Source organism: Bombyx mori, chromosome 21 (genome assembly GCF_030269925.1).
Source record: "Bombyx mori chromosome 21, ASM3026992v2".
NCBI classification, from domain to species: domain Eukaryota; kingdom Metazoa; phylum Arthropoda; class Insecta; order Lepidoptera; family Bombycidae; genus Bombyx; species Bombyx mori.
The window spans coordinates 11698373-11721952 of record NC_085127.1 but is presented as its reverse complement, the minus strand read 5'-3'; the positions used below and the strand labels follow the sequence as shown (position 1 = coordinate 11721952).

At 35.5% G+C, this 23580-nt stretch overlaps 1 protein-coding gene across 1 annotated transcript in view; it reads left to right on the top strand.

Annotated features, from left to right (window-relative positions):
- Positions 1-23580, top strand: part of LOC692505 (steroid receptor seven-up, isoforms B/C) — a gene marked incomplete at its 5' end in the record, with an annotated part of 147548 nt that overhangs the window by 59458 nt on the left and 64510 nt on the right. Inside the window, one exon of the mRNA XM_004929665.5 lies at positions 2890-3435. Within this exon, the coding sequence (XP_004929722.2) occupies positions 2890-3435 (546 nt within the window). The remainder of the gene's footprint in view (positions 1-2889; positions 3436-23580) is intronic.

Sequence of the window (23580 nt, the reverse complement as noted above, 5' to 3'; positions counted from 1 at the left end):
TGCGTCGCCATTCGCGCCGGACCGCGACCACAGAGCATGCTACGTTTTTCCCGCTAAAAAAACGCGCGCTAGAAATACTTGGCGAGTCGGAGATGCTTGTCGGTCGCGACGTTAGTACGTCGATTACACGCGATTCCGCGTTTCAAGTCGATTCGTGTCGGATTGTATCGATGATTTGTGGCCTCACGATCTTTGCAGCCCGTTTCTGAGCGGCACTAGTTTTTAGGCTAAAGATTACGTTGTTTTGTGAAGGGGTCGTTGACTTGTGGCTATCTATTCCTACCGAAAATATCTTGATAATTGCATTTAAAATAAGGTACATAAACAATCGTCAATCAACGTATTAATCGCCTAATAACAATTACGAAACTCGAATGTTTGGTTTCGCTGTCATATAGTTTCTATTAAATTTCGATAACGAAGCGTTTGACTTAAAAAGCACATAAATTCATGATTTTATTCATGTTAGTTTTATCTATAACGAAGTATTACTTCGACAAACCAGTAGGAAATTTATGTACGTCTAAATTTATTGCCCGCAGCCGAATGCTTAACAAATTGAGATAAAATCGTATTTTGTTTATGAGAATGTTGACACTGGACGATTGTTAAAACGCGTATCTAGATGAAAGTAGTTGCGAACCGTAAAATCTATATATTAAATACGTGAAGCAAAAACTTTGTACCCCTTTTTACGAAAATTGCGCGACCGGAAGAGTAGGTATGATTTTTCCCACACTTATAGAGAATACAGAGAAGGAGTGCAGAATACTATTTTTTTTTTAAATGATGAATTAATAAATAATACATTTGGTCAACAAAAAAAAAACGTTACACACACTGCCATGTATTTGACACACACACACACACACACATACTTAAATATATTATTTTACTGTCAAACTTTTGTTATAAAATCTGTGATCAAATTGAGAATAGGTTAATATTGTTTGTCTATAGTTACTGTTGTAGTCTGGACGAAATCTGTGATTATAGAAGTATTATTATAGAAAGTGTTTGACAGTAAAACCATAATAATGTTCAAACTTATAATTTAAATTAATTATAGTCGATTTTCGATTACTTCGGGACCACTAGTATTAAACAAATATTTGACACAGGACTACCTATTAAAAAAGTTTATTATTACTGTACTGTTTTCTTTGTTTTTTTTTCTTTTTAATTGCTTAGATGGGTGGACGAGCTCACAGCTCACCTGGTGTAAGTGGTTACTGGAGCCCATAGACATATACAACGTAAATGCGCCACCCACCTTGACATATAAGCTCTAAGGTTTGAAGTATAACCTATCTATATATATAAAAATGAATTGCTGTTCGTTAGTCTCGCTAAAACTCGAGTAGGGTTGGACCGATTTGGCTAATTTTGGTCTTGAATTATTTGTGGAAGTCCAGAGAAGGTTTAAAAGGTAGATAAATATGAAAATGCTCGGAATTAAATAAAAATAACAATATTGTTTTTCCTTTGACGTGTCCCCCGTCGGACTGATTCCTTTTGTTTGTTTTAAGTTTATTTTATACAAAAGTTTAGATCTTTTATTTATCGATTGAGGCACTACGAAGTTTGTCGGGTCAGCTAGTATATTTTTATTTACTTTGATAGGAGGTACTATAAAAGATACGTTCTCGGAAGAGCCAACGAAACAAGAGCGGGTCCAGGGGGGAGGGGGTCATGGGGGTCATGACCCCCCTGAGCTGGTTCCAGGTGGACCACATATTGAACATAATGATTTTACTATGGTTTTGGAATATAAATAAGCTGCCTCATTCCGGGCGTGATAGTGCTTTTCTGGATGTCTTCAAGAGAAGATGACAATATGTACGTGTATATGTACAAGTTATTATGTGTTAAGTTTTTCAAGTGTACAGTAAAGAATAAATATTTTTAAGTACAGTACTTACGTACATTAATTAAATACCTACTTTTTACTTGTATCTATTGTTATCAAAATTAAATTATAAGTTCTTGACTTGACCATGACTATGTGACCCCCTCCTGGCACCAAAGCTGGATCCGCCCTTGCAACGAAAACTGTACCAAGTTTCATCGCAAATCATTTAAGGACGTATAAAGAACAAACAAACAAACATTTAAAAGATCTTTGTTTTTATAGATTAGACCCAAAGCAACAACGCGATGTACCTACAATTCACATCGAACGAGGTCAATCTAAAAAGTCACAACGTACAGAGAATAATTTAAAACGCATTAATAGAAATTACACGTCGGAGTAATGATCGCAGCTTCTTTTGGGTCCGCATGTTAGTTAAGTGAATGGTGTCGAAATTTCATCCAAAAAAAACCACTTACAATTTAAGTTCATATTATTAAAGCAACTCTTACGATTTAACCCGCGTTTTAGATTGTCATCATATCGAGCGAGGAGTGAAAGGATAGCCATTTAAAATTTAAAATTGCAAAATAATATTATTATAACCAAAAACCTTCTTCGGCTATTTAAATGAAGTAAATATAATTGAAGTTCAATTAAAAACATCGAACTGTTAATGTTGATACCAAATAAAACGGACTTTTTATTACAAAGATAAATGTCGCTTAAACCAAATATCCTTTCACCCTTTGATATTATTACTGACTTTTCGAATAATTGTTCTAGCTATGTGATAACTTCAAATAACGACGAATGATATCTTCGAAGTTCGTGATCACGAAAACTGTACAGTGTTGTACGAAAAATAATCGTAAATAATAATTTAATAATAAAAAGACGCGAGATTCTTACTTACAATTATATCCACGACTTGCAAAAACCAAAGAAAATATTATAAAGCCGACATTTTTCTCGGACGCCATTTATTTTTGTAACAATATGAATGAATATTGAACGCCATATTTGTTTTGTTTCAGCTGTCCAAAGAGGTCGAGTGCCTCCATCGCAGCCGCCCGGCCTGGGACTCCCTGGCCAGTTCACCCTAGGCAACGGTGACCCCGGCGCCGGACTCAACAATCATCCATATCTCTCGTCGTACATATCGCTGCTACTGCGGGCGGAGCCCTACCCCGCCTCGAGATACAGTCCATGCGTCCAACCAACGAACGTCATGGGCATAGACAACATCTGCGAGCTCGCTGCCAGACTGCTTTTCTCCGCCGTCGAATGGGCGAGAAACATCCCCTTCTTCCCCGAACTGCAAGTTACGGACCAAGTCGCCTTACTGAGGCTCGTCTGGTCGGAACTGTTCGTGTTAAACGCCTCTCAGTGCTCCATGCCCCTCCACGTGGCCCCCTTACTGGCCGCCGCGGGACTGCACGCGTCCCCCATGGCGGCCGACCGAGTGGTCGCCTTCATGGACCACATCCGCATCTTCCAAGAGCAGGTGGAGAAGCTGAAGGCGCTCCACGTGGACTCCGCGGAGTACTCCTGTCTGAAGGCGATCGTCCTCTTCACGACAGGTAAAATTTTGGATAGCCTTTTCGGGGAAGCGCGGTTGTTGCTTTACAGGGTGGCGGGCGCTGGGGTCGCGGTGACCAACTACACGGAGCTTATCACGTTGGTACGCACGCACCTAGACGTGTATACTGACGCGACACGAGTACCGCAGACGCCGGCGCCGCCCCCACCCTCCGCGGCCTCGTCCGGGTACTATTCCTCTCTGGACGCATCGCTCGGCGTCAACTCCTCACTGTCTTACGGCAGTTTCCTATCGACTCCTTCCCGACTGCCTTCTAATTATACGAGCAGCCCTCGCGTCCCGGAAGCGAGTACGTCGTCACCATTTAAGCCTTGGGATTGTAAAGTGCCGAAGACAGACCAGGGGGGTTGACTTCGCGCGTTTAATTGGGGGTTTTGGTTCGGATTTAAGGTGTCGGGCGGATGGGTATGTCGCTTGGCATTACAAAGACCTTAAGGCGATTAAGCGCTTACGTATATCGGGTATCGGTTGCAAATCGCAAGACCTATAGCTATAAAATACGTTATCTAATTAGTTTACAAACTCATTGTAGTTACCGTTACGTTATTAGTTTTGTTATAAATGAGGTTAATAACTCACTCTCTTCATAGGTATTTCCATATAGGCATAAATACATCTACTATTTTGAATATTTTATACAAGCACGATTCTGGTATACTCTAGGAATACCGAACTTAAGTGATGTCTGGACAGGTGAATTTACAAGAAAACACATGATTTTAATCTAGAAGCTTCCAATCTACAAAACATTTTAAATTTTGAAGAGAAATTCAATGAGGGGAAAGCGACTTATTGCCTCAAATATCAATTATCTTATGAAATGTGATATGTAGTATAGATTATTTAATTCATTAATTTATTATACCTAGCTCAGGGTCGTTACGTGCCCGTTTTTATTTAGACTTACGTACGTACATAATATGTTATAATTATTTTCGTGTATTATAATTATTTTTTGAGTACTGAATATATGCGCGTAAATTATTCGATGAAAGAAAAAAGATAGTTTCATTTTAATTTGACATAATGTAAATATAGTTTGTAAAAAAATCCTTCCCTTAGTAAGTAATATTATAGTTAGTAGTAATATAAAATGAACATACCAGAAAAAAATTTATATACTTAATTACTTTTTGTTTTAAAGAGAATGAAAATAAAAAATAATTTTGGTCATTTACTCAAATATACACAAAACTGAAAATTTTAAAAACAAAATTGTTGGGTTAGCAGCACCATGAGAAGGCTTATGATAGCTGCATGCGAAATAATACGATAAGGACAAGATTTTTCTGAAGATAATCAAAAACTTTAAAAAAGTTTTAAATGAACGCGTAATAATTGATTAATTGTTGGGTAAATAATTAAAAAATTAAATGAAGTAACTTATTTATTGATTGTTATTTTCCACCAAAAATAACGGTTTGATTTTCTTTGGTCGACGCTTTTTTGTCGCGTGTACAAGAAGAAATCTTTTTAATTATGTGATTTAAATTATAGCTAAGTTTTGTTAGCTCCTAATCGCAGGATATATCTTGTGTTGCCAATATCACATGTATAGGATAGCTACACGCTTCAAGCCCACTGAGTTTCTCGCTTAATTTTCTCAGTGGATCGCGATTCCGCTTCAGTCGTAGATACTGCGAAACACAGCTCTTGCTAGGGCTAGTATTAACTAATTCTCTCAGGTTGAGCCCGTGAGTGTACCTACCCACCCGGGCGTAGCTGGTATAGCTCCTTAGACTACCAGCGAATAGATAAGAGGAAAAAAACACCGACACCGTGCGCCATTTCAACGTCCGTTTAAAACTTAACCGTAATTGATTAAACATAAAATCTAATTTTCCTTTTCTAAAATCTTCTTCTTCTTCATTCTTGGAAAAATATTCACAAAATTCCCACTTTAATAAACTTTTTTTTTCATACACGAATATTATATAAAACTAGATAATGAATGACCTTTGCTTTGCTCGGTTTTTTTTTGATAAACTGTGTTTTTTTAGAAATTATATTTAAATACGAATTACATATTGATAACACGATGAATTATGAATAATATTTTTCGATCTTACCGACAGAATAATAAAAAAATATGAACTATGGTTATTTAAAGAAGAAATCGAAATTATCGATAAAGTTGATTATTGAAAACACAAATAAAACAACATTTTCTGAAAATAAATCGTAGCTAGATCCATTTATCACCTCCGAAATTCCCCGAATACTAAACTTTAAGAAAATCGTTAAAGCCGTTTCCGAGATTCAGATTATATATATTATTATATTTATTATATACAAGAATTGCTCTTTAAAGATATAAGATATGAACGTGTAATGAATGAATATACAATTGATAGAATAAAGCTTTGCTCTACCAATACCACCCTAATGCAGCCGACATACGGATGTCTTTGCCACGAAACAAACAATCGATGCGACCTTCTGAAAACAAAACGAAAAATAATTTTAGAAATATACAATACAACAAATTGCATCATTAATTAATGACTAGAAAAAAAAAACAGATACTCAAATGAGAACTTGAGCCTTTCATAAACCCACAAATTATTAACAACAATTATCAAGCAAGTTTCGACTTAAACACAACAACATAAAGACCAGCTGATTACTTTGAAGTTAATAAAACAAACGACGAATACAATACAAATGTTTTACGGCGTCTTAAATTATATTTTACGGTTTTGCATTAATGTGCTTGAGGCTTTTTATGTAATACATTTATTTTATTAATTTTAGCATTAATAATTTAATCTCGAAGCTATTAATTTACATTCGTTTTATTGTCTATGGAGGTAACTTAGAAGCAACTTAAAATTGCTTCCGATTACCATAATATTTTGAATTGTTACTGAAAATAAGTGAAATCAAAGTTAAAGTATATTTTAATTTCGTCGACGTATACGAGATTTTGATACTTTTAATAAATACTAGTGGTCCCGCAGTAGTCGAAATTCGACTATAATTAATTGCAATTGTAAGTTTGTACACTGTTATGATTGTATTTTATACTTCTATAATCACAAATTTCGCCAAGGCTACTCTATAAAAAAATATTAATAAAGACAAAAAATATTTAATCTATTCTCAATTTGACAACAGACGTCAAGAACAAAAGTTTGACAATAAACAGTATGCATGCGTGTGTGCGTCAAATACATGGTATGTAGTGTGTGTAATGTTTTCTTTATTGATTTAATGTATCTTATATGCATTATTTTAAAAAAATATTAGCATTGTGCACTTCTTCTCTATATTCTCTATAAGTGTGGAAAATTTCATACTCCTCCGTCCGCGCAATTTTCGTAAAAAGGAATACAAAGTTTTTGCTTCACGTATTAATATATAGATGTACAGACAATCCTGCTATAACACGGTTCCACTCTAACACGAAAAGGAAATTTGCCAAAACCTAGGTACTTCTACAACACGATAAAGAGATTTTTATTTAAAATTACTTACAAATTACATAATGCACTATGAACCCACAAAATATAGGGGAATAACCGAAATTTTACTGCTTATTTTTTATGTAATAGGTAAAAAATACATACAGGCATAGTTGAAATTTATTTTTTTATTGCCTTTGTAGCCAGACGAACATACGGCCCACCTGATGGTGAGTTGTTACCGTCGCCCGTGGACTACAGCAATGCCAGGGCAGAGCCAAGCCGCTGCCTACCGAACCAAGGGCAATAAAAAAAAGTCGAGTACCGAAAAGGAATCTGGAGTGATATTCCACCTATAATCCAAGCTCATATTAAATTAAGATTAGTTGAGAATTAAGAATTAAGATGTTAACAGAGATTGTTTTTCCTACTTAATCGATGTTAATGCGTACAAATTTGAGTTAACTTTTACGCTATCGAGAACGTTAAAAAACTCGCACTAAGCACACTGTGCTTGAAATGCACCCAGAGTTGATCTAGAGGATCCGAAATGACGTATCACAGGAATACCGATACGACTTAAAAAAATTGAATTCTCTTTCCTTTTATTGAAAAAAATTCAAATCGAGAACTGCTTGTATTATTTTTTTCTTTCTAAATTCGAATTCGTTAAAAACACAAGTTCGTTAGGCCGTCAGTGACGTCACAAAGTGCCTTGACACTTGACAGATCCGCACCCGCGTCGCTCAGGTGCACTCGTCAACAGATAATCTCACTTCACAGACGAGGCGACAACATCCGACGCGTCCGCGACACCGTACGCGACTACTGGATGTGTGAAGTCAAACTTTGTGGTTAAATAAGTACTATTGTGAAGAATTTAATTCTAAAATCACAAAAAAAAACTAAAGAAACTTTAATGCAAGAGGCTAATTATTGCTTCTTTGTTCAAAATTCAAAATATCCACTTACTTTGCATTTTTCTTTGAATTCGGTTTTTTTTTCAATACCTATTTTATCATCATACATATTTATAAATGACAAACTACATATATTTTTTCGCTACTAAAAAATAATACATAGTAAAAAGAACTGAAGAGAAGTCTGTAGTCAATACTTTACAGTATAGAATTGCGTAACACAAAATATCGTTGACCGAAATGAACTTAGCATTACATTTAAAAATCGAAAACTCTCTGTCTGTGTATTCGTTAAAATTTAAAGTACTACTGATATTCAAATTTTCTACATAAATGTTGCCATACATAAAAAAAACTACCAAACACAAAAAAAACTACCAAACACACTCGAGTCTACAGTTTCAGTAGTCCCGCACACAACACTAAACGAATGAATACGCAAACTTCGTAGACTGAGGTTTGATTGAGACATAATGACGACTCTACCTTATTGTCTACAAATGCCATAAGCTTTATGGCGTGAGGGATACGATGTTAGTTAAATATTAATGTCATTGGCATTAAGACGAACATTAAGTTCCATAGAATTTCGTGTTGTGGCCGTGTTTATTGTTTAATAAGTTTTGTTGATCATAAATAAAGTGCACATCGAGTGAAAATAGAATTCAGTCGTACTATGCTGTGATCAATGCGAAATTTTTTATTATTATTAAAGTTAAATCAAAGGTGGGGCAGCAAATCCGCCGATAGGTCAATTAAAAGATTTTCTGATCATTTCATCAGAATCGGTCCAGTCGTTTGAAGCCTCTAGAAAACACACACACACACACACACACACACCGACTTATATATATGTGTGTATTATTTACATAACGACACATGAGATAAAAACCAAAACTAAATACAAAACAGTACAGTCACCATCGCACAAGTAAGCAGAATAAAACTAGTTAAATGTACGAGACCGTCCATTTTGTATTGATCTGTCACAACTTCTATTTCACGCGAAAACTAAGGCATGAAAAGCGACACGTTAGCTCACCACGAACTAGTCGCCGAGGGCTACAATGAATATGCAATGGCAATAAATGTAGTTCTACTACTATATTCCTGGCAACTTTCTCCGTTAGTAATATCTAACTCAAATGGTTAGGGTAATACTTGCTAACTCTACTTAGTCGCGTTTTAATACTTGTCTCATATATTTTTGATATATATATAATAAGGAATCGACTATCTCCGATTTCTGCGAGTCTGCGCATTTAACAAAATACGGCCGAACACGCCTGCATTACATGTGACATCATTTCGGGCTAAATATACGAAAACCTAACCAAACAACGATTATCCACGTATGAGAACACGTGTTGCTTATTATTATTTACCTTAACGGGAAAATCATATTTAGTAGTTTGTAACATAAATTGTTTAGTTTTCAAATCAAATAATTATCGAATTATTGTTGCTGTTGCTGACTTTCCTAATTTTGTGGGACAGTATAAAACCTCGGATATACTCTTATTTATAATCTGTTTTTATTTTGATATAACGTTTGTTTATTTAATATAATTCTTGACAAATAACGTGATAAACAGCAAATCAATTTATTATAATAGATGAATGTTGTTTGGTAAGAAGTTTTGGTTTATGTTTTAAATATCCTTACACCAGTAACTGACTACAAATTATCATGTAGAAAATACACAAGAAATTTCGGTATTAACTATTATTTGGTTCATGATTGTAAAATATTTCCCATATCAACAAGGAAAGGAGTTTCAAAAGAATATGACTTTTAAAAAAATACATTGACGCCATGTTTGGTATGTATCGCGTGGGTAAAGCAGGTTTATAAAATTATTTGCATGGTTTGGTTCTTATTCGCTGAAAATTAAACGTATTTTTCTAAATTAAAGTCGAAAGCTATCAGCATTAATTTAAAAGACTCACTGTGTCAAATGCCCGTTCAATTTATCTTGTTTTTTATATTAAAATTCTTAGTAGGTCTTTCTACTACTATACTATTTCATTCAGTCTCAGTAAACTACCAATATTTTACGGGATATTTTATGGCATTGCATTGAAAAATAGTTTCAAATAAATTATCTTAATTTCATTCCTTTACATTTTTTTATAAAACAGAGAGTGTGTGTCTTTAAAATTTGGAACTTTTATAAACTAGACACTGGCAACAATGGGGTCACAAGAAGCCCATTGCCATATTGAAAAAAAGAAAAAGTGGTAGGTACATAACGTAGCCAGTACAATTAAAATATGCCGCCATATTACACAATTCTGACATTTTATGTTGTACATACACCTGTATGATGTCTGAATCAGAAACGATTTAAAATTGATGGATGGACGTTAGATCAAACATGGAATCTGTTAAGGATTAGCTGTAGTTATTTTTACGGGCAATTTCAATTTAAAGCTTTTTTTTTATTGCTTAGATGTGTGGACGAGCTCACAGCCCACCTGGTGTTAAGTGGTTACTGGAGCCCATAGACATCTGCAACGTAAATGCGCCACACACCTTGAGATATAAGTTCTAAGGTCTCAGTATAGTTACAACGGCTGCCCCACCCTTCGAACCGAAACGCATTACTTCACGCATCGATATATTAATATCGATGACTTCACGGCAGAAATAAATGTATGTATGTATGAAATTTAAAAATTACATTTGAAGTATTTGATTAGAACATACCTTTATATAAAAATAAAAATGAAACACTTAATATTATCAATGTTATTAAACTTATACTGATTTTGCTTGTGTAGTTGAAAATATTTTCTAATATGGAGACTTATACTGTTATTATTTTATTTACGCCGCGCTACAGTCGCCGCATTCCTTGTTGACGACTGGAACATCTGTTACACAATACAATTGAGACTACGACCTCATGTCTCAAAGTCATGGTATTCATGTTGGGATGCGTACGTGCCCACGTAATCCAGATGCACACAACAATTAATACTAAAATTAAATTTGACTAACCCATACTGTGTAGGCAGCGGCTTGGCTCTGCTCCTGGCATTGCTGAAGTCCATGGGCGACGGTAACCACTTACCGCCAGGTGGGCCGTACGCTCGTCTGCCTACAAAGGCAATAAAAAAGGTGTAATACGGAGTTAATGTCTGAGACGTGTTAGGTATTTTTATTTTTATTGCCCTATCAAGCAGACGAGAGCATACGGCCCACCTGATGGTAAGTGGTTACCGTCGCTCATGGACGTCAGCAATAGGTATTTGGTGTTTGGAATTATTGTCTATATAATAACTATCTATATGATCTTTATATACAGAGACCAACATAGAACACTTTAGTACCACTTCTACTCAGAGAACACTTCTACTCAGCTTAACAGACTTATCTTTATTGTTTTTTTTTTGTTTCGCAGCCAATGATATGCCATTTTTTTTCAATCGACAAACAAAATAAAATAAGTAGAAAAAATTAAAACCGTAAGCCGTAAGTGATTAGCTCGGATTTAGATTGGCGAATAATAATAAAAGTCAAGTTAAAACAATCCGATCGAGCTTCGTCTAGGAATCTATACTAATATTATAAAGAGGAAAGATTTGTTTGTTTGTTTGTTTGTATTGAATAGGCTCCGAAACTACTAAGCCAATTTGAAAAATTCTTTCACTGTTTGGAAGCTACACTATTCCCGAGTGACATAGGCTATTATAATCTTTTTTGAAAATATTTGGGATCCTTACTAAAACTCCAATAATGTAACCCAAGGTGTAAAAAAAATACCTAAAATATTCTTGAAAATCGTGTGCCCTGCGAAAACTATTGATGATAGAATAAAATAACGTACTACGGCTTTATAGAATACATTATTATTTACAAAAAGTGTCGCGACAGCATATGTCTAACTATTATATTTATGCCGCAATAAGCGTTCTTTTATTTTAAAAAATAAAACTACGTCAAATATCGTTGAAATTTTTAAGTTGTTATAAGTTGAAATAAGTTGAAGAAAACAGTTGTCTGTCTGTCAGTCGTTGGTCGATTCTTGTGTGGTTCAACTTTTATTCAACATTACGCCGAGTCACGTTTGATATGATGTGTACATAGACTTTAATGTGATATTGCTATTACAAAACACGTTTACCAAATACCGATGACATTTTATAAAATCATTCGCCGGTCATTGAATTTACGATCGTCCGTCAATGGAATAGAGTTCACAAGTTCTGTTCGTTTCTTTCAAAGGATTTTACGGCTGATTGTTATATGTTATTATTTAGCAATCATCAATTTTGTTTTATCCAATTGACTGGATAGCCTAACATCTAAAATGTCCACTATGAAAATCACATGTACTCCTTCAAACGAGGCTTGTAGAGAGTACTTAACGGCAGGCCCGGCTTGGCTCTGCCCCTGTCATTGCTGACGTCCATGGGCGACGGTAACCACTCACCATCAGCTGGGCTGTACGCTCGTCTTCCTACAAGGGCAATAAAAAAAAGATGTGTGGTGTCGTGGGACACCGGATAGGAACGAAGTTCCTTATTATAAAAAATATTAATTTAAAGTTCTATTCGAGGTATAAAGAAAATAAAACTGGAGGTTTCGCAACAACCCACGGTCATTCGGTAACGTGCGAACTTATTGTGGTACACTTCATTCACGGCTGTTTGCATAAAAGTTAGTGTATTGCGCAAACAAACGCTCTGAGATCGTGGTCAATGAACGATAAAAAAATATGTTATTTTTTGTACGTTATTACAAAGTTAAGTCGTACACTGTGTGCATTACTAATTTGTACGTTATTACAAAGTTAAGTCGTACACTGTATGCATTACTAATAAAAATCTTACGTTACGGACGTTTTTTCCCGGTTAGGGTACCCCCGCATCGTCCCACAAGGAACTTCGTTCCAAAAATTCTCCGTTTAGTTTAGTTTAGTATCTGACGGGCTGTGACTCCCTCTGCCAATTTTGGAACATCAAATAGTACATGAGCTCCAGACGAGCCTAATGTTTGCTTTCTAGTGGAGAACATAGTTTAGCGTACTCTGCCCGTGACATAAGGTTAAAAATCGTTTGATACGCAACTTTTTTTTTCCTTGTATTCTAGTGACCTCGAGGGGTCATACTAGGTTCACAGAGCGAGTAGGTGAGCTCACGGGGCTCTGACCTGAGGGCATCTTTAAACATATCATTGAAGATTCAATTGCAAAAGCATGTTAATAAATTAAAAAAAATAAAATCAAACTCAATTCTCAGGATGGCCGTAGGAATATATCCCTTGTGTCTTGTAAATAGCTGCATGCGTTTCAGACCTACTTATGTCACTTCGCAAATAGTAACTAGAACGTAGCCTAACTGATATTAACATAATTCTAATTTTCTCGTCCTAAAGGAATCTTCGTATTAAAAACACCACACAGATACACAGAAAGCAAGTGCACCTACGGAACCGGCAAGTTCCGAAAGCTTCCCGTCTCTGTCTAACAACGGTAAACTTGTGGCACCGTGAAGGGTGCGACGATAGTTCATAACGGTACCGACTTCGTGACTCGGAGATGGCGGGACGAGTCACGATTTTGAAAAAGTGCCGGACGGTCCGGGTACGTCTCGCGTTCCGTGGCTTCGGGCTCGGTCCAAGTGATAAGACATACCGGAATTGAGTTTTAAAAAAATCCACACATATCGCACATACGGTGCTATAAAGTCACTTATGCAATTTTTGTTAAAACTGAACTGAGTATGAGAGAAATACATTTTTTAATAGTTATATCAGTGAGATATTTGCTTTTACTGATTAAATTTAAAGTTGTAGTTTGAGTATTATCATTTTTATTTATTTAGTGTAGAAGAACTATAAGATGTTGAATTTTCAAACGTTTCTCCTGAAAAATTACATAATTTGCATAAGTGACGTTATTGCACCGGATGTGTGATATGACCCAATTGACCCTACTCTCTGCTCAACTACTAAGGCTTATTCGGTATCAAATATTCACAGAAGTAGATTTAATATGTAAATTAGTAAGAATAATGACGTCACTGTGGCAGTCGCATGCATGTAAGTCCCATACAGTTATCATAGTCGTAGACGTCTCCAGACTTCTCTCTTCATAAATTTCTCCTTTTTTTTATACTACTTCCTTTGATGTCCTATTCTACACCATCTAACCATCTGAGTTTGGGCCTACCGCGACTATTGCGATCTTCTTCCTCAACTTCTGTCACAATTCCAACATGCATGGCTTTTAGTAGTCATAAATAATTACACACATATATCAATGTATATATTGTGTCAAAAATAAAAGAATGACAGGAGGATAGACACAGCCTACTGAGTTTCTCGCCGGATCTTCTCAGTGGGTCGCGTTTCCGATCCGGTGGTAGATACTGCAAAGTACTGCTCTGCGTAGGGCCAGTGCTAGAACACTCCTGGTTAGAGCCCCGTGAGCTCACCTACACGTCAAGATCCTAATACATACTACGCTAATTACTACATAAATAATTGTAATTATTGTTAATTTAGTCAACGCAAAATAAAACTTGTTATATTTTTGTGTTTATCTAAATTTAAAACGCTGTCGCTCGTACTTTAAGACACACAATACACACTGCATATTCCGCAACACAATGTAATACAAGCTTTATTTCGTAGCTTATCTTCTTCCTTAATATCTCTGATGTTTACGGTTTTAACAAAAGCTTTGACGTTGCGTTATGGGTTTATTTAAAAAAAAAAAAACCTATTTGTTTTGATTAAACAAACACAAAATGTAACAACATTTCATCTGATGTGTTATAAAATATAATAGACACTTAAATAACAAACAGAACCAACAACTAATTTGATCCTTTTTATTACCCGCTTCATACTGGTCAGAATATTAATATAATTATTGTATCTTCATCGATCCTTGATATGTGTGCAAATTGCCAAGTTAATCGGATGTATTGAATTCCGTGAAAATGGCGTTCAAAGATTCCGTACATGCCTACGCAGTAAGCTTAATTAAACTGCCAATTTTAAAACTTGGATAATTAGTAGTTGTAATTGAATGTGTTTGAATTACTTATCGAGTCTAGTTAATAATTTCGCTTAGATTATAATAGTAGGTAGGTAGTATAATATAGTTTAATAGTAGTTTTTATTTTATGTGTTTTATCGCATTGTCCAAATTTACCCCTCTAACCTACAGCCATGGTCACAATATTTTAAAATTAACGTTTTCCAACGTCCTTTATCGATAATGATTGATTGATCTTCTTCTTTGTCTCCATCTTATCCCACTAGGTAGGTCGGCACAGCCAATTTTTCTATTCCATTCTCTTCTATCAGCCGTCATCTCAATACTAACTTCTCTCTTTCTCATATCGTCATTCACACACTCCATCCATGTCTTGTTCGGTTTACCGCTTTCCCCTCTACCTTGCACTACCATGCCCATACATCTCCTAGTCACATGCATCTTCTCTCTGCGCATCACATATCCATACCATGCTAACCGTCCGCTCTTTAATTTGCTAATTACCGGGGCTACCTTCACACATCCTCTGATACACTCATTTTTATCATGTCCATTCTTCTCACTCCACACATCCATCTCAACATTCGCATCTCTGCCGCATACACTATACATGCACATGAAAATCAAACAATTTTATTTAGTTTTTTTTTTTGAACCGACTAAATATCACAGCTCGCAAATCGAATTGTAACCGATACAATTATGCACATATTGTCGGTTCGATTACTTGCAGAAATTCACCGAGATCGACTTTATCAGATTATTTCAAATCCATTGCCGATCGTTGATGGGATATTGCAGGAAGGCTACGTTCGTAGCGAATTATGTAAATCGTTCAATGAAAAATAGTAACACGCGTTGTACACGTCACAGTGGTCAAGATGACGTCACGAACCGTGTATGAGTAGGCATTTTTTTTAAATCGAAACGTCTGATGCAAGCCGTGACTTTGCTATCGAGACGATGAAGAATCGATTCTGAAAGCAACAACAAGATTAATAACTAGTCAAACTCGGGTTTACTTACGATTTTTCATTTTGTTTGCCTCTGGTAGCCTAAGAGGCTATTTCAGGTACACCGGGACGGGTGAGCTCACGAGCTCAACCTGAGAGAATATGCTAAAACTAGCCCTATCAGGACTAGTGCTATGCAGAATCTACCACCGGATCGGAATCGCGACGCACTGAGAAGATCCGGCGAGAAACTCAGTGGGCGACTTTCATTTGACTTTAATTCCTTCACTGCTAAAATCAGAATCACACGCTAAGACAATCCAAAGATTCCTTGAAATTTTCATCGAAATCGGTCCAGCCGTTTCGGAGTATTTACGTAACACACACACATCGACTTTTATGTACATTAGTAGCTCATAGTTGCACTTTATAGTGAGAGAAAGAAATTAATCTTATTTAATTTTTTAATTCCATAAATTATATTCAATAGTTTACGATATACAAAATATTAAGATACCTACAAATTATTAAATGTAATAACTCTTTTCTTTGAATTAGTATTTGTTTGATTTAAATCACTACACACATATATAAATCCAAGAATAGAATTCGTCTATTTTTCAATAAAACCCACAAACTCGCCCTTAACAAATTAAGAATTCGATACAAAACAACATCGATGCTGCATTCACACGCAGCGATTTACTTGCGCGTCTTTATTAAATAAATGAACGCACTTGAAAATTATACTTAAAATTACGTAATAATAATAAATATATTTATTAACGATTTTCCGACTTTACAGCTTACTTAATATATAATATCGAGGTTCGAAAAGCTATTGGTTTAAGCTACATTTTTGCTACTTTGCAGGAGAGAGAGCCAGTTTAAAATTTGGAAAAAACATCATAAAAAAACTTCTTCGCTTATTTGAATAGGGTAAACTTAATTGAGGTTCAATTGAAAACATCGAATCGTAGATTTTATATTTTATTGCTTAGATCGGTGGTTGAGCTCACAGCCCACCTGGTGTTAAGTGGCTACTGGAGTTCATAGACATCTACAACGTAAATGCGCCACCCATTTTGAGATATAAGTTCTAAGGTCTCGAGTATAGTTACTAATACCAAATAAAACGGACCTCTATTTATAAAGATAAATGTGGCGTATTAAGCCAAATGTCGCTTAAACCAAATAGCTTTTACGCCTCGATATGTAGGCGATAAAAATAAGGACAAATATTTTTATAAACAAATAAAAAACACTATTCAGTTAGTATTTAGACAAGAACAAAGATTTTGCCGTAGTCAACAGTTTTATTATTCACTTGGCATCGCGACGTCAATTAGCGACAATACCATCAAGTGATCTACATCTGTCCATATTAACAGTTAGAGAACAAAATGAAGTAGTAATTGCAAATCAAAAATTTATTTTTATTTCAAACAAACGACATCTTTCCTTATATAGGTTACGTAAATAATTAAAATCTGTTAGTTCTGCATTGAAATACTTAGATATTCTTCTTTTAAATAGTCGAGGAAACTAATGGTTTTCGCCTCGAATCAATGTAAACGAAGCTAGTTCTGTTAATCTAGTATAATCCCTCGAATAGGTATTACGGGTGGTAGGACGTCTTGTGAGTCCGCGCGGGTAGGTATCACCGCCCTGCCTATTTCTGCCGTGAAGCAATAATGCGTTTCAGTTTGAAGGGTGGGGTAGCCGTTGTAACTATACTTGAGGCCTTAGAACTTATATCTCAAGGTCGGTGGCGCATTTGCGTTGTAGCTGTCTATGGGCTCCAGTAACCATTTAACATCAGGTGGGCTGTGAGCTCGTCCACCCATCTAAGCAATAAAAAAAAAAAAAAAAAAAAAAAAAAAACACCAGGTGGGCTGTGAGCTCGTCCACCCATCTAAGCAATAAAAAAAAAGGTAGGAAAAAAAAAGTAAACGAATCACAAAATAACCAATAAACCGTACGCAGATGTGCGTCGAATCACTGCGCGAGGTCACAATTGTGCATAATATTAATATATAAAAAAATGAAATGTGGGGAAAATATGAAATTCCGTGTTGTCAATTTGTAAACACATTTCACGGTTGTCAGCGCCAATATACGTGACAACGTACGATAATTCACTTATTTCAATATCGATTTCGTTATATTATTATTCGTTGACTTGAAATAGAAACGTCTAGAGAGTTTCTATCTATTTCTAAAGCAATATCTTAAAACCAGCGAGTGGTATATATCTCAAACGCGATACATTTGAGAGAAAAAAAAACCTTTACATTCAAAATAAGAATCGAACGTCCAAAATTTGAATACAGTAACTGACAAAATAGATGGCCTCTCGTACTCAAAATGGCCGCGTTAAGGGGAAGCTTCCTGGATCGTTCTTATCGGACGACACGATCGGCTCTCAGACCGTAGGGTTAAAACACGTGCTTCAGTTCTTATCACGAGCGAGGGTTAGTGCCGCCGAGATAATTCGGATGCCGTCTGACTGCTCACAGTGAAAGCCGTGTCACTTTTTAAGTGATTTATCGCGAATAAGGAGTTTTCTTTTGTTCAACTCAAAAACGTCTAACCACCCATCTCTTAAGTCATGAAATCTCGTGATAAGTTCTCGGTAGAACTCTGAACAGAAAAGCGGGACCTATTTTACAACCACTAAAAACGGAGTCAATTTAATGTTTATAGAAAACGGGTTAGGTCTAAAGAGTCTCTCTATGATATCAAGACTAATATGAAGTAAAAAAAATGTAGTGATAAGCTAACGCTATATCTAGTTAAATGATCATGACACATTAAATTAGAAACAGCTATGGTCATAAGAAATTCACAATAAAAAACCAATAAAAATGCCCCTAAAAACTATAACTCAGCGCCGAAAAGTATAGTCTTTGAAGCACATTTTATCAAACTACCTAATCTAGGAAGGCACGTCTGTTCAATATTCTCCAAAATAAGTCTTTAGTAATGACAACACAACGAATACAACAAACACGAATGTTGGGCCATTGGGCCATCAAACGACCCAACCAACACGCCAAGTCCAACACGAAGTCGCATAAAACAAAACCCAGGTTCGATCAGGTCGTGCGGCCAATATTAATTAGTTGATGTTTATCTCGACTTATTTAAAGGCTTACCCATGTAACGGCTCCCAGGATGATATTAAATACCATCGTGAAATTTCTAATGGCGATCTTCTTGAATTTTATGGTACAACTTTCAGTCTGTTCATCACGATTACTGATTCTTCGAACGTTTTCTATTTATTTAATTATTATATTATTTTCATTTTAATGTTGGGTTAAGATTTTTATGAGGAAAAACCTACTCGAATTACTGAATTTTCTTTTCTTTTCATTTGTTATCAGTATTGAATTATTTAATGTGCCTTTGCTAGTAACATTGTTCTTAGCTTCATTTTTCTTAACAAAGGCGGTCAAAGCTGGATCGCAATTGACCCCTGGAGGCATGAGGTCGGCACCTATACTGTATTGTGTAATGACTGTATTATATTTCGAACCAGCACAGGCGAGTGCTTTGCAGCTGAATCAGGTGTCTCCTAAGATGGCAGGTTCCATAGAACAGTAATCGGTCTTTTAAAATAGTTGTGGTGGTAGCCGTCACAGAACACAAGATATTCGCTAACGACATTTTCAAAATAAGTTTGCATATATACAAGTTCCGAACAACACATTCGGCCCGTCGATCTACCAAGCAATATCACCCGATCGGTGGAAGATCTTCCCTCAGTCGTTAAACCTCCCAAATAGTAATTCTTGCAAGCATATTTTTTTTTCTATTATATTCACAAACGCGAGCTCTGTGCCAATAATATTAACAAAACAGAAAACATTTTGAATTTCAAATTTGTTAGTGAGAACATAAAATAATAATTTTGATTCGATCGATCGCGGTGAATTGGTGCGCCCGCCAAACAATATAACAACGAATATTATATTGACCATTGTTCTCAATATTATACATCACTATTGGGGACAATTTGCCGTCAATGTGTTTTTTTATTTATTAAATCAACAGACCATATAATTCCAGTAAACGTACATTTCTATATGAAATTCGAAACATTCACTTGTATTAATTCAGCTGAAAGAATGTCGAATTGGACTGCCAATGCAAATCACGGATCACTGTTATTTGATACTAACTCTTTAGTTTAGAACTATAATAGAAACAGTTCTGACGCAGCGGAATTAGCTAGTTCATATGATAGTAAATTTATTACTGGTGGTAGTGCCTCTTGTGAGTCCGCACGGGTAGTTACCACCACCCTGCCTATTTCTGCCGTGAAGCAGTAATGCGTTTTGGTTTGAAGGGTGGAGCAGCCATTGTAACTATACTTGAGACCTTAGAACTTAAATCTCAAGGTGGGTGACGCATTTACGTTGTAGATGTCTATAGGCTCCAGTCAATCACTTAACACCGGGTGGGCTGTGACCTCGTCCACCCATCTAAGCAATAAAATAGTTTTTGACCATTTCAATATTCACGGCCATCCCAATGCTGGTCTTACAGCTACCCAGAAACTTCTCTATCCCTCCTCCTCACTCCTCCCGGAAACCATATTCCTCCATTAAAGCTTGATTACTAATGAAAATCTCCGAATGAAACTCTATACAAACATCAAGAGGCTCCTGTTTCAATAATTACGTCGAGATATAGTTATTAGCGAAATGAAAACCACCCAAAAATGTTAGGGGCACGAGGCTCCGACCGCGACACAATGCCGGAGTAGGGTTGCGGTCACAGATGTTGTTTATCGGCGGCACTGTGCGTCCTTTCTAATCTTTAACCCTCCTCGTTCGTTCTGATTAAAGTTCGCGTGGATACTGCAAACGAACGGTAAGCAATCCAGCAAGCAGCGTGTTTTAAAAAAAAACCTTGTGGTCGCCGGGTAGTCGAAATTCGACTATAATTGAGGCCGTCAGCGCAATGGTGGCGTAAGCTTACCATATTTAATATGGAGATCATGAGATTTAATTTTAATTTTACACTGCTTCGTAGATAAAAACAATACCCGCTAAAATAATGTTTACAAAGGCATCTGTTATAAATGGGCGAAATTAGGGATAAGACAGTTTTGCATCAAAATTTCTTATGTTTTGAATAAATTGCAGTATATAAATCCGAATATGAAAAATTGTGGGCTAGGCCACTTTTGCGCTGCCCGCCTCAATTATTAATTTTAATTATAAGTTTGAACATTATTATGGTTCTATTGTCAAAGACTTTACTTCTATAATCACATATTTCGCTGAGGCTACACTATAGACAAATAATATTAAAGAAATCAATATTATTCCATTCTCAACTTGACCGCAGACTTAAGTAATAAACAAAATATGTAGTATATGTTAGTGTGTGTAATGTTTTCTTTATTGTTTTAATGAATTTTTAATGCATTATTTAAAAAAAAAAATAGCATTGTACACTCCTTCTCTATATTCTTTATAAGTGTGGGGAATTGTATACTCCTCCGTCCGCGCAATTTTCGTAAAAAGGGGTACAAAGTTTTTGCTTCGCGTATCAATATAAAAATATATTCTTTATTCTTTATTGTACACACAGTTAATATTACAATAATTGCGTAAGATATAAAAAATGGCGAGCTTAACTCAACAATTGAGTTTTCTACCAGCTAACCGTTCTTAACGAAGGAAAGCTTTAAATGAGTGGGTAGAAGAATACAATCTAAACAATTTACAATTTACAATCTAGACACGAACTTAATAAAAATAAAAATAAAACACTAATACATAATATATTAGACTACATATATATACATACACACATAAATAACGTAAACATATACATACACGTACATATATAATGAAATACATAAAATAAATATATATATATATAACATATAAATGATAATTCCAAAAATAAAACTTGACGATAGTTATTTTTATATAATATCATTATTTAGATTTGTTTTCGATTTTATCTCATATACATAATTTGAAAAATTAGTAATTTGGACAACACAAATCACATTAAAATATAAGCTCATAAAGCTCTAAGTCGTTAAGAAGTGTGACGACAAAATTAATGGAAGAAAGGAACTTAACTTTAAAAAATCGATGTCACATATATCGTAGATTATAACAAATCGATTATAAAAGTTTCGAAATACTTTAAAAAAATATATTAATACCGAAATCAATAAGAAAACTAACGTGCTCAAAGCTACTAAATTATCTAAAAAAAATATTTCCTCTAAAATAAATGATAATCCAAAAAAGTCATAATTCACACGTAATAAATTGCCTCATACAACGTTCGGCGCTCACACAACCACCGCCCAGAGTGTAGGATATGCAAATAACGCGGTACATTGATATCGGGATAACTTTTTAGCCGATGTTTGTACAAATCACTTGCCGCTCGTGGGGTGGGCAGAGTTAATTGAATTACGTGTCACTTCGTATTACGAATTCGAGTTTTATCACTTGTTTTATAATGTTTTTTTGCGGTTTTAAAATGTTTAGTTTTCGCTCGATACCGACGATATTTTATTGTGGTCTTTATGTATTCAGTAGGATACAGGATTTTGGAAATTTAGTATCATTGAAGAAGGTACTTACTTAGGTAAGGTTTACTGGTGGTAGGACGTCTTGTGAGTCCGCACGGGTAGGTACCACCGCCCTGCCTATTTCTGCCGTGAAGCAGTAATGCGTTTCGGTTCGAAGGGCGGGGCAGCCGTTGTACTGTTAAAAGTGAGACCTTACAACTCATGTCTCAAGGTGGGTGGCGGCATTTACATTGTAGATGTCTATGGGCTCCGGTAACCACTTAAGATCAAACGGGCCGTGAGCTCGTCCACCCATCCAAGCAATAAATAAATAAAAAAAAGGATACGAACTTCAAAATATAAAAATGCAATTTCGGAATTATTTTTGTAAGGTAATTTAGATTACAATACTTTTTTGTTTTCTTTTTTGCTTAGTACCTTTTTGTAACTTTTAAGACATTCATTTCTGTTATTTTTATTCACTATCTACTCATTCTATTCTTTTAAAAAATTAATTTAGCGGTGGTAGTATAAACTCGTATGATACTTGAATTGTAATTATTTATTTCTTTGATTTATTGTTATGTTTGATCACTTTGTTGGTCTAGTGCTTAGTGAATCCAGTCAGTGCGGTACGGTATCCAAGTTAGTTTCCCGTTCGGAGTTTGTAATGAACATATTAACTTTTGTGCCATCTGCATTTGTATTGGACCTACGGATACAATTCTGGAAACTCTTAAAAATTATTTCAAGCAATTTTAAATAAAATACTTTCTCAGCTATTCGTGAGACGCGAACATAATTAAATTAAAAATACTTTTAAAGTATACATATTCGAAACGTTCAAAATAAAAAATAATGACAACAAAAAAAACACGAGATTAAACCGTAAAAACATTTCTCAACTTTCCAATGAGCGGTATCAATACGAATTTTAATATAAACATTACACGAACTCGCATAGAAATATAACATTAATTATCACAATATCTCACCCGCCACCCGACCACGGAGTTGAAACACCTTAGTCTCAAACGAGGCGACCAGACCACGGCCCGTCATCGCCCATATCTTCCCTTTGTCTACTAAAGTTCGGGAGAGAGATAAGGTCCACAATAGAATAGGTCCCGAGCTGCTGCTACAGGGACACGAACAGCTGAGATGAGATTGCGAATGTATACGTCTTCTTCGCTTGCGGTAAAACGCGAGTTTAAGATTTATTTATTTATTGCTTAGATGGGTGGACGAGCTCGCAGCCCACCTGGTGTTAAGTGGTTACTGA